The sequence below is a fragment of the Colletotrichum aenigma genome (assembly GCF_013390185.1).
Source record: "Colletotrichum aenigma strain Cg56 chromosome Unknown KSG_Cg56_contig05, whole genome shotgun sequence".
NCBI classification, from domain to species: Eukaryota; Fungi; Ascomycota; class Sordariomycetes; order Glomerellales; family Glomerellaceae; genus Colletotrichum; species Colletotrichum aenigma.
The window spans coordinates 1,715,543-1,728,004 of record NW_023500911.1 but is presented as its reverse complement, the minus strand read 5'-3'; the positions used below and the strand labels follow the sequence as shown (position 1 = coordinate 1,728,004).

At 47.1% G+C, this 12,462-nt stretch overlaps 4 protein-coding genes across 4 annotated transcripts; 3 read left to right on the top strand and 1 right to left on the bottom strand.

The window, feature by feature from the left end:
• Positions 1–2,550: 2,550 nt before the first annotated feature.
• Positions 2,551–3,096, top strand: CGCA056_v008139 (uncharacterized protein; the record flags this gene model as incomplete). The annotated part of the gene is made up of 1 exon (XM_037323387.1): positions 2,551–3,096. The coding sequence occupies one exon, from the start codon at positions 2,551–2,553 to the stop codon at positions 3,094–3,096; it is 546 nt and encodes a 181-aa protein (XP_037177945.1).
• A 474-nt stretch (positions 3,097–3,570) lies between these two features.
• On the bottom strand, positions 3,571–5,394 carry ptaR3-1 (Pestheic acid cluster transcriptional regulator 3; the record flags this gene model as incomplete). The annotated part of the gene is made up of 1 exon (XM_037323386.1): positions 3,571–5,394. The coding sequence occupies one exon, from the start codon at positions 5,392–5,394 to the stop codon at positions 3,571–3,573; it is 1,824 nt and encodes a 607-aa protein (XP_037177946.1).
• A 705-nt stretch (positions 5,395–6,099) lies between these two features.
• Positions 6,100–6,633, top strand: CGCA056_v008137 (uncharacterized protein; the record flags this gene model as incomplete). The annotated part of the gene is made up of 1 exon (XM_037323385.1): positions 6,100–6,633. The coding sequence occupies one exon, from the start codon at positions 6,100–6,102 to the stop codon at positions 6,631–6,633; it is 534 nt and encodes a 177-aa protein (XP_037177950.1).
• A 771-nt stretch (positions 6,634–7,404) lies between these two features.
• Positions 7,405–8,247, top strand: hsdA-2 (3-alpha-hydroxysteroid dehydrogenase/carbonyl reductase; the record flags this gene model as incomplete). The annotated part of the gene is made up of 1 exon (XM_037323384.1): positions 7,405–8,247. The coding sequence occupies one exon, from the start codon at positions 7,405–7,407 to the stop codon at positions 8,245–8,247; it is 843 nt and encodes a 280-aa protein (XP_037177951.1).
• Positions 8,248–12,462: the final 4,215 nt, after the last annotated feature.

Genomic DNA, 12,462 nt, shown 5'->3' with positions numbered 1-12,462 from the left:
GCTTGACTGGGCTAGTTAGCCCCTCCAGCTTCTGCTAATATCTGTTTAAACTGGGGTAGGAAGGAAGCTAGAGCTTGGTCCTCTTGCTGGCGAAGGGTTTATAGGGTTGAGGCAGCTTAGTTGTATGCGTTTAAGTCCTTATATATTTGGTCTAGGTAGCTTAAGAACTCCTGAGGGTTATATAGGCCCCCCAGACCTCCTGCTGCGTAGAAGGTGGCTATAACTTACTGAGGCCTATAATTAAGGCAGGAGTTGATATAGTACTAAATATCCTTGTTACTATTAATAAATCTCCTATCCAGCTATATCTTATTCTATATCTGCTAGGACTATGCTGTGTATTCCTTATGCCTTCCTATAAGCTTTAGGGGATCTAGCAGGGGCTTCCTTCACCCTTCAGCTGCTATTATTTAATTATTGCTTATTGCCTGTATAGTTATATTAGCGGTGGATAGGGTTAGTATGCTGCTTATAAGTGGCGTAGGGATTGCTCTATCTGTTGACATAAGCCTGTTCAGAGCTGTTAAGAGCTGCGTTATCTGGTCCTAAAGAGGACGTATGCTTGCGTTAACTGCTTTGTTAACCCTGCGGTCAATCTCTGCGTTTATTACGTCGTTTATGCTACCCTCTAGCGAATCTATTATGTTGCACTTATAAGGTTTTGTATAGCGTCTTCTTGTTGTGCTACCCTCTAGCGAATCGTTATATCGCTCTCGTGAGGTTTTATATAGCATCTTTTGTTGTTGAGCTTAGAATATGTAAGGGGCTGACCCCTAGGCTTATGTCACGGTCTATGGACCGGTGTTCGGCCTTCGGCAAGACCCTCAGCCACGACTCATTGGACCCACCAAATCCAATGGCGCATTTGCTAGAAGGTTCTAGGAATATCGACAAGGTCAATGGCAAGGTTATAAGAATGCCCAGGAAATAGGGAGGATACGGTTCTGTTTCCTGTTCTTCAAGAAGATTTATTGCACTCGTAGTAGTAGGCTAGACCAATGGCATCGACCTTGTCCTAGACCCTTACAGCTTATTAATATAGAGGTGCTGTTAATTAACTATTCTAAGCTGAAGAAGGAAGAAACGACTTTATAAGAGTAGGCACCTAATAGCAGTGAAGCAGACTAGGTTAGGCGGTGTACCGCGGCAGAGTAATAGGTCCAACAGAGCTGGATCATAGTAACTGCTCCAGCAAAGCCGGAGATATCAATCCAGGCTCTAGCCTGTGACAAAACTTAATATTTAGTTATTATTTAGCTTTTTATATTAATACTTATTAAATATTATATTACATAGATAATATTTATTCTGCTGTTTAAGATATAACAACATAAATTTTTATAATAGAATAATAAACTTCTTTTAATTATATTTATTAATAACTTTAAAATTAAGTCTATTTATTGAATAGTAATATTATGATCCTTTATCTAGCTTAATTATTATCTAAATATAAATTAAGCTAAATCATATTTTAAGTTATTAATCTAATAGATTTAAATAGTTTATAATTACTAAATAAATAAATAAAATATAAAAAAGTATAAAAACAACAATAAAAATATAGCTATATAGATTAATATAAAATACTAAAAGGTTTATATAAAACCTAAACTAATATTATTATTTTAATAGATATTTAATAAGTTAGTTTAAATAAGTTATAATGAGCTACTATTTATCTCTTATAAATATATTACTCTAAAGATTCTATTTAAGTATTACGTTTTATAGTTCTTTAGATCTAAGGTTATTAAATATTATTCTAAGGATTAATATCTACTTATAAGTTATTTACTTTATTTTTAATAAAACTATAAACTTTTATATTTTTATAGCTAACTTATTTATATACTGTTTATTAAACCTATTATATTCTATATATTATAAAATTAATTACATTATTTAATTTATTCTATATTATTAGGTTTTGTGTTATAAATCTAATATATGATATACTAATTTAAAAAATATCTATTTGTATTTTTCTATTAATTTTAATGTTAATAATTATAAATATATTAATTAAAGTTGTTATTATATTAAGTTTATAGCTTAAAATTAATGATAAGTTTTATTTTTTTTTAATAAATAATATTTGTTCTTTTTCTTAAGATTTCTATAGCTCTAATTAACTTAATAAGTTAATACTATAAACTTAATAGATTATAATACTTCTAAGATCTCTTAAAAGCTTCTAATACTAAGTTTATTAAACAAAATATAAACCTAATAATACTTTAGATTTTCAATATTTACTATATAACATTTCTTAGATCTTATAAGTATATTAATAATATTATAATTTATACTATATATCTAGTTAGATATGACTTTAACCTATATAGTAATCTGAAGCTTAATATAACCTTAATTACTAGGAGTTTCTCTAAAAGCTTTAATAACACTCTAAATAGTTATTCTAAGACGTCCTCTTTTTTTAGCGTTATATATATCTTCACGTTCGTCCTGGCCATCTTAGCTCTAATTGTCTCAGTTATTAGCGGTCGTTGCGGCAGGGCTGGCTTCGCAGGTGTTGTCCTGTCTGCGATGGCCATAATCTGTCTTCTCGCGGCATCAATCGCAGCGACAGTCATCTTCAAGAAAGTTGACGATGCCGTCAACAAAGACTTCAACGATATCGGCATCTCTTCCGCGCTCGGGTTGCTGTTTGTGCCGACCTGGATTGCCCTCGCATTCTCCCTCCTCGCATCGGTCTTGATGGGCATCAAGACACACAACCCCCGAGCACCGAAGGGCCCCACCAGTGGAATGATCACCGGTGGACGGGTTATCAAAAGCGGCAACGTCCAAGGCGGTGTCCCAAGGCCACTGACCCTGCTGAAGAGGGTTCAGACTTGGGGCCAACACATGTATGTTCATATCGGGGGCGGGGGCGGAGGACAACTCGCGAATGCCAGAGGTGGTGATGGGGAATTTGATGACGATACGGCCCTTACAGGACGTCGATATAGTCCTGAGTTGGATCCTAAGCAAGAGCAGGAATCTACAAGCATCGCTATGGTGCCCTTGGACCACAAGGGGAGCAAGGATATGAATCAAGCGTACGAGTCGTATACGGGCCGTGCTTTGTGATGATTCGGCTCAGGATATCACACGCGCTATCGATAGATTTTGGAAAGGTTTTTAGAAGGACTTTTAGCGGTATCGTTCGTGGTAGAGAGGTGCCTGGTCGCCCGTGTTTGTAGAGCACTCGATCGTATAAGTTCTGTGTATCTCGCTCGTCAGCGTTGTTAACGACGCAATGCGGATGTAATATGGATGTAACTATTCATTGCAGGCATACCTTTTCTCTGACCAAACCAGCGATCCTCCTTGCTTGCATGTACCCTCGCGATCTCGCGGGGCTGGGCCGGTGGGATGCTTTGAGAAACGTCCGTCGGTCTGTGGTCGATGCCTTTCTGGTGGATGACTAGTGACAAATCATGCCGTTTAAGAGACTGGGAATTTGACTTCTAGTAACCGCTTGGATGGCAACTCTCTCCACGGAGCAATTACTTGCCGGCAGCCTGCCGTCGTCAGGATTGGTGTGTATGTTCCAACACATCCTTATCCAAGCAGGACTCGACGACCGAGGCTGTTCAAGCACGCCGCAACATCCCAAGAATCGGCCGCGAGACTTTCCCTCTTTTGCCATACACCTTCAACAATATCTATTGTTAGCTTCGTCGAGCCAAATGACCCTAAGGGACCCATGTGTGAGAACAACTCTCGAAACGCAGGCTCTTGCTCAGGTTGCGCCAGGCATCCCGCTACACACAACGGCCATGCAAGCGTATGAATTCTCCGTGGCGTTCTTAGTCTCCTACATAACTCAATGGTTTGAGTGACAGAGTCGGCGATATCGATGTTGGCTGGTTGCCATCCGGAAAGCACCACGTGGAGGTATACCAACCCCGCGTGCGCCCAGATCTGCGTGACCAAGTGGCAGGCTTCTGCCTCGTCATGGGCTTGATTTGAGTCGGCCAGCCATGGCGGTCGATGGTCCCTGGCTATCGCGTCAATTGTCTCCAATCGGCTTAAGCCATCGCGCAGACTCTGCTCAATGTCCGTCCCCTTTTTGACAAGATGCATCAATGACAGTGCTCCTTTCTTATGCATGGTCTTTTTCCAGGCGTCAAGGGCCGCCACCTCGCCAACCAGTATCATTGCCCAGTTCTGGCAACCGACATAGTCTTCCAACCTTAGTCGACAGTTTCGATCCGGGTCTTCTTTTGGTTCGTCCTCGGCTGCTAGGACGAGAGGGTAGTAGGGTTGAAGCCGTGGGATCTGTTCAACGCCTGTGCTGCAGATGATGTCGTGGACAATCAGCAGACCAGAAAAGAAGCGAAAGGCGGCCTGGTCCACTGTCCATGCTGGCCACCGAGGCAGATTATCCATACCGGGGTGGGCGAGTCGTCTCATGTGTTCCAACATGGCGTCCCACTTTGACCGATGGCTCCCAACGTCTCCGGGGAACTCCAACATCTGCTTGAACAGAAGGACCGCAGCGTCTAGATGGAACTGCCAGTTTTCATTGCTGGCTATGGATACCTCGAGACACATCAGATGTACGATGCTATTAAAGAGACGCGCGCTTGTAAGTAAATCCCCGTGTACGCCATGTTTACTAACCTCGTTCAGGTCGAACTGGGCTTTCCTCATGGCCATGCATGTTTGGTTCTTCACTTCCTCCTCGGCCTCGGGCACGCAATCCCGTCTTTCTGGCCGCTGTTGGACGGGTACCACGGAGTAGAAGTAGGAGGATAGACTGGTAGCGGCGTGGCAGAGTGATTTGTTGGCCAGGGTGAGAATAAGCAACCACGTGCGCCCACCCTCGAGAACGCTGGGCGTGTAGAATGGGAATACTGCAGGGAAGATGTAGTCGATGTAAGACATGATGTAACTTTGCTCCAGTTCTGTAGGGAGGTTTGGCAGAGATGGCGGCGTGATGTCCTGCAGGAGAGGATCGATGGGGTAATCAGAGCCAGGGCCATTGGTGAATGATCCGGATGGCGTGCCAGTCCGGCGGGATGTCGTACGGGGTGCATCTTGCCTTTCGTTGTCGTTGTCCGCCGAACGAGGCGCCGGACGGGAGTTGATGTGCGCGGGAGGATCCAATACAAATATGTCGCTAGATATGTCATCCGCGTCTCCGATGATGCGCTGCAAGATCCGTCTAGCCCTACGGCGCTTGGCTCCATTCCTGACCTCCGTCTTGAGCCTCTCGGCCATAGCCTGCTGCCTTGCACCGCCATCCATCCATTCTGGCACCTCCTGGTCGGAGTAGCAGCTGATCTCGAGCCCGGCACACACATTGCACACCGGCAGCGTTTCGTCGCACTTTTTGTGGCGTATGCGGCACGTCCAGCAGCTCGACGTGCCACGGGGCATGTTTCCGACTTGATCAGGCTGTTCGGTTGTTTTTCCCTTTATTTTCCGAAAGAGGAAGCGGCGTGGTACAAGATATGGCTGAATAACTGAAAAAGGAGGTGAGGATTTCCGCGCGCCTGGCCTTGGACTCGGACGGTTAGGTCTTAAAGAGACCCGCTCGGGGCGCGGTCCGCACGACTTGGGTCCGCGCGCAAAAGTTTCCCGCCCGGAATGGTTTCCGCGCGGGAACCCAGTTGGGCGCCGGACTTTGGCCCTTGGCGCGGCGGCGGACTTTGATGCAGTTGCAGAATGGCCACCGTGACTTACAAGTCGGGCTGCGAAATAGTGACAGAGATCAATGCGGAGGAAGATGTGTCTTATATCACAGGAGAGTCGCTGGGTGAATCTGAGCCACATTGTCATTGCATCCAGCTCATTTCATTCTTGTCGCAATGCCGGGCAGCAAAATTCTTGTTCTCGGAGGCACGGGGCCGGCGGGCATTTGTCTGCTTCGGGAACTCCTCTTTCGAAACCATGCGACTGTGGTCCTTGCGAGGAACCCTACGAAGATCCCTCATGACTTAGCCTCGAACCCACTCATCCAGGTAATTAAGGCCCATGGTCAATGTTTCTACCGCTGTGGTCACAATCTTTTTGACTTGCGCTGACAAAAGACTCAAGGTTGTAAAGGGTGAGATGAGCGATTCGGATGCCTTGTCTTCTGCAATGGCAGAGAGCGCCATTGTCATTTCGCTTTTGGGGCCCGACATCAAGAATACGAAGATCGATCCGTCGCTCTTTGCAGATATTTACCGCTCATCTGTCTTTCCAGCAATGAGAAAGCACGGAGTCAAGCGAATTTTCGCCATGGGGACATTGTCCATCAAACGACCCGAAGACCATTGGACCATGTTTCAGACGATGGTAACCGTCTTCATGTCGCTCTTTGCAGGCCCAATCTACAACAACATGCTGAATCTTGCGAAGTTGTTTGAGACCGAGGCCGAGGGTCTGGACTGGACGGTCTTTCGGATCGCTCAAATTCCCGGCGAGTCGGATCCTGAGAGCTGGGAGAAAGACAGACAGGAGAATCTCTTCACCGGATGGATCGGAGAGTCTGGATGGACATCTTCCATGAAAAGAGGGGCCTTGGCAAAGTGGCTTGTTGATGCAGCGGAAGGCAAGGCGGACGAGTGGAAAGGCAAGATGCCGGCGCTTAGCTCTTCCATCGCTAAGTTTTTTCCGCATAGCCTTGCATGAGATACCACGAGAACGCTGTGTTTGGCGGATTCTCCGATCATATGTTCGCACTCGAAGCTTTGCCTAGAAAGTCTTAATTCATTAAAGATGTCGTCTGTATTGACAACGTAACCTCTAAGACAACTAGAGCAGAGTAATCGTCAACATTACCAGTTTTTATTCGAATGTCATTGGCGGATTTGAATAACTTACCGAGCTCACACTAAATTCATTCAGGCGGAGTTGATACGTGAGTGTTACGTACCGAATCACTATTAGCAACCCGTCAGAAAGTTTAAGATAGTTCAACTAAGCAAAACAACATCCAATAACAAGCAACTTGAAGGGATACTTCGCAGAGTTGCGATCTCTAGCAGGAAGTTGATTGGTCTCACCCCACAGTAAGTCTGATGTGAACATTCTCACCTTTTCGTGTATTGGACTGTTTACAAAGGTGATAATTAGTAACAGGAACTTGCAAGAGCTTGACACCAAGATGACTTGGATTGGTCTAAGCCACATTAATGCAGGGGACCACTTTTGACCAACTCAGCGTAGCATCCTGATTTCCGATCTGAACGAGGTACGAAACCGAATGCGATAACTTCTGATTCGATGGTTCATATCTTGGCAACTTGGTCTTCGACTACTCAACCGAGCCGAAAACGAGATTCGAAGACTGACAACGCGAGCTTCGTCGTTTTTAACACCATCAATCGACACTTTCAATCAGGAAGTTCTGCAAACACTCTTCGCTTCATCTCAATTGGATTTACACTCTCTTCTCCCATCATGTCTCCAAGCCGCCCCGTTCTTGCCGTCATTGGCGCCGGCAGCATGGGCGTTGCCATTGCCCGTCGGCTCGGTCCGTCCCACCACATCCTTATTGCCGACTTTTCCCCTGCAACCCTCTCAAACGCCGAAGACTCGCTCCGCTCTGCCGGCCACTCATTTACGGCCCAGTCAATCGACGTTTCCAACAAAGAATCTGTGGCATCTTTCGCGGAGGCTGCAGCCAAGCTGGGTCCCATTCAGACTGTTGTGGTGACAGCGGGTGTGTCCAACGTAGCCAATAATGCCGAGTTGATTTACAACACAAATCTCCTTGGCGTTGCCTTCATCATAGACTCATTTCAGCCATTGATGGCTCCGGGCGGCTCTTTGACCGTAATAGCCTCTATGGCAGGTCACATGAAGAAGCCGAACTCCGCTCTGGACGACCACTTTGCAACTGCCTCTGCTACCGAACTCCTCAACCATGCAGACATCAACCTCGCCGGAGACCCAGGCGACGCTTACTCCATTTCCAAAAGAGGCTGCATAGTTCGCGTTCGCCATGCTGCAGTTGCTTGGGGCCGTCAAGGAAACCGGATCAACACCGTCAGCCCTGGTGTCACCATGACCCCGATGATCGCCCAGGTTATGCAGTCAGCAGCGGGATCGATGTTGGAGGGTATTATCAAGGGCGTTCCTCTCGGCCGTATCGGGACCCCTGACGATATTGCTGGTGCTCTTGCCTTCTTGGCGGGCCCGGATGCCACGTATGTCAACGGAGCGGATTTGTTGGTGGACGGAGGCTCGCGGGCGACTCACCGGTGGCCCGGCACCGAAGCGGGGGTTGACAGGACCAAATAAGTGGGGACACCGAGGGATTCAAGCTTTCCCTGATCTGGTATGCACGGCATTTCGGTACACTGACCGTTGCGTGTCGGAATATCGGGCAAACACCGAGATTTACCGACATAAATCGGCAATATTGACCGCGCCCAGAGAACCGGGTCAGTTTGGGCAAGGGCCATTTCTCTTGTGTGTTCGGCATGTGATATTCCGCCTTATGCGCCGCTGTGGCACATTTCACAGCCACAGAGCGTTTCTCCGTAGTTAGATGTCATAGAAAACCTGGGTTAGAGCTTCTGTAACCAGCTCAACTCATCGTTTGCGTATTGTACCTGCACCCTGCGTGGGCCATGAGATCGCAGGATAGCGCCCGCTCATGATTTTCAGTTTAGCCCACTTTATCATTTCAATGGACAATGGCATGACTTGCGCCGTATGTGTAATCCGGCTCTTCCTAGTTCAGGACCCAGTATGAGGGAATCAGAAAATGTGAGTGTAAAGGTCCACGGAGAAGGAGATTGAGAGGCCATGCACATTACCAAGCAAACAGCCTTCGACCTAATTGATTGGCAACAAACTTCACTCTCAGAACTCTCTCACTGCGTTCAAAGCGATGACATTCCATCTGATGTTACAGTTGTACTGCGTAGCCGCGTAGCGCTTTGATATCAATCGGAAAACCGTCGTATATCCGATGCAATTCGGGATGAGCTCCTCTGTAGTAACTGTAACACTAACTCAATCCCCATCGTTGGAACTGTAATGTTACAGCAGATCTTCAACTAAGTTGCCGGTGTCCGTCGTCGATACTTTTGATCGTGTGGCTCGAACGACGTGGAACAGTCAAGGTTTTTTGGAAAATGATCCGATATGGGATTCTAGACCCGGTAGCTATTTCTTCGTTGGAATATAACGAGGAAATATTGATAGGGAATATGAGGCTTTGGCTGTTCAACTTGACGCCTCGTCAGTGACTTCTAAAACTTCAATGTAGGATACCGAGCGAAGGATCAATCACAGTTAAATGCTTGATCTCATATGGAAATTACTAGAAGTCCGGCTTCCAGTTTGAGCACTACGTGGAGCTTTTCTTTTGTATCATTCCTGGTATTTACATTTGCATGTATCTGTGTTCGTTCCTTTACCATCTCATTTTCTGATCCTTCTATTGGGATCGTATGCATATTCTCAACCGCCCAAAACCCTGTCGATGCCAACCTCAATTCAGCACAAAGCATGAAACAGTCCCACTGTCCACATGAATCCGCGCCAGGGTCCCTTCACTGTCTGGTGGTTGCGAGGTCGATAACATCAGCGCAGTCGCATCCGTTTGCGATTCGCTCAAACGAGCAACCTTACGATGCAACCCCGTAGATGCCGACCACTGACCCGAACAGGTGAACAGTCAACAGTCTCAAACCAATTGAGAAAGGGAGGAAGACGTTTATTGTTTCCATTCAGAATCACATCTCGCGTAGTCTTGCACCGGAACGGGGTTGTGGGTGATCTTCAAACTCTATTTTTGCCTCTGAGTTTCTTGGCGCCCTGAAACGGCGCCTTTCTGACCTTGGCATCCAATACGTCTAGCATCCCTAATCCAGCAGCAACAAGTACCTTCGGCGTTCATTCCTCAATCCAGAGGAAAAGTGTGGTGAAGGACTGGCTTTGGGGTGTCAGTCGGGTTGATAAAGCGACCCGGGCACGTGGGAAACATTCCGGCTCGTGAAGATTGGGGATGTCGCGTCAAGCATATACCTTGTCAAATGACCACAGCTACGTTCACCTGGTCCTATCGAAGCTTTCTCCTCGTTCGGAGGCCCCCGAGCCGTGAACTTGTTTCCTCTTGCCCCGCCTGATGCTCGGAAGTCGCCGCACTTTGGCGGGAGGAAATCTCCGAATGTGGCCATGCGGCTCAAAGCTTTGAGTCGGAGCCCTCTCCGAAGCATTGCGACGTGTTTCCCGCTTGTTGGGCAAGAACAGGGCTATTAAGCCATTATTTGTACAATTAAGACCAGGACGAATTCAACTTTCAAGTCATGATATCATTGGCGTACGCGGCATAAACGACCCTTGGTCCCTAGGAAAGGGTCTGTCTGTCCGTTAATTCGTCTGGAGGCACACGATAGCTCAAGATATGGCCGAGTCTGTTCTCACCATGGGGTCTTTCATGCGAAAGTCGATGACAGCCACTCAGAAACACTGAGATGTGATTGCAAGAAAACAAATTTGAAGGTTGGGAGCTCACCATGGGCCGACATGCTGTGCGTGCGCGATGGTGACAGGATGTTTCTCTGAGCACTCTAACCATTTCGCAACACATTTTCAATGCTGCAAGAATAAGGGACATCCCACCCGCTCTTCAAAAGCTTGTTCCCAGTCCGCCAACGAGGAAGCCCAATGGTGATGCGGGGACGTGCATGTTCCTGAAACTATGAGCTCAAAAGTCTACGGTACCCCGCGCACGTCCGGCTTCTTTGAGCACTGTCGCGAAGCTTAATAGCCTCACTGTTTCTGTCTCATCGCCAGAGCATGTTGGCCCATTTGGTGCAGCTCGAGATCCAGGATATCAGTCTAACGTTTGGCCCGTGATGCCCCAATACTGGGGTATTGGTGGTAAAGTGATGAGTTGGGCAGAACATAAAGATCATCTACTTCCTTAGGCCCAACCTTGTTTCGTGTACTCGTCAATGTGCCCGATTCGCCCTGCTGTCACTTTCGCTCTCAACCCTCTTGTATAACATCAGGTGCAGGACGCCATTCTTTCCATTACGCTTTAGGTCATTGGCAACTGAACGGCAGCCTACCACCAGACACCAACATGAAGGCCATTCTCAGTATCGCGGCGTTGTTCGCCCCACTCGCAGCCGCTAATGTTGCCCATGGCGATATGCCGCCGAGGAGCATGTCGACATCCGAGTTCCACCAGGCATTCATGGAGAGCGGTATCGTCCCAGAAGTGATGGGATCATTTGACCCCATGGTCTCCTTTTACGCAGGATACATGGCCAGCGACGGTGACAAGGCGTTGATGATGCCGGGTTCCAAGCTAAAAATGAAGGAGGTCAAGATGCCATTTGAGTTCAGTGTGGAAAACATCAGCATGGCACAGAATGTGACCAGGAACTCTCGATTCATTGTCCTGATGGTAAGTTTTGGTCATTTCGTGGGGTTTGATGCGGGATTGTTTGACTGACGTTCACGAATTAGATTGGACCTGACTCGCCCTCGCGTGAGAATCCGAGCGAGCGAAACATCAAGCACTACTTGGCTGGAAACTTTACTGTCGAACAGACTAAGTCGGCGGTACTTAATTCTTCAATGATTATGAAGAATTCATCAGCAGCGTTTACCGAATACATGCCGCCCGAGCCCAAGTCCGGCAGTGGCATGCATCGATATATCTATCTGCTCTACGTCCAGCCCGAGAAGATGAACAGGATGGGTTTTGATATGGTCGGTATGGATATGAAGGATCGTAAGAACTTCAACGTGAGCATAATCTCCCTGCATAACCACGGAAGACACCTACTGACTTTATCAAGTTAACGTCCTTCCGAAAGATGGCCGGTCTCAAGCGCCCCATCGGCGGCACATTCTTCACACTGAACATGGCCAAGGACGGCGGTAATGGAGGAGGTGGCGGCGGCGGCGGCAATAACGGGGGGAATAATGGTAACGGAAACAACGGTAATAATGGCGGTAATGGCGGCAATGGAAAGAACGCCGCATCCTTGATCCAAGCAGGGTCCTGTGTCGTCTTCGTAACCTTGTTTACATCCATGTTTATTTGGATGTAGGTAAAGTTGGGCGACGATTTGATGATTGTATGAGGAACTAAAAGGGTTACAAATAAGGCGTGCAACATGTTGTGTACTATAACATTCCTTTGAAAGGTTCGGAAGCGCAAACAAGCAAGTCATTCCTCTGGTCATCTTCCCATTCATTTTGGCATTTGAGCCGCGTGAACACGATCGCAAATGGAAGCGGTCCACCATCAGTACTTTGACTGCAATCGTGGTGGCCGCAAAGTAGGCTGCCCATTTGATATGGCCTACTTGAATGACTGTGTTGAATAGAGAAGACCCTTTCGCCGCACTGCATTATTGATAAAGCGAAATTTCAATCTGACCGATCTGAATTGCAGTAAAAGACTTCGCTGGGGGATGAACCGAGACACCCCGTCTTCCAGTCCGGTACCGGCACCGGCACCGACGACTAGGTTCATACGTCGCA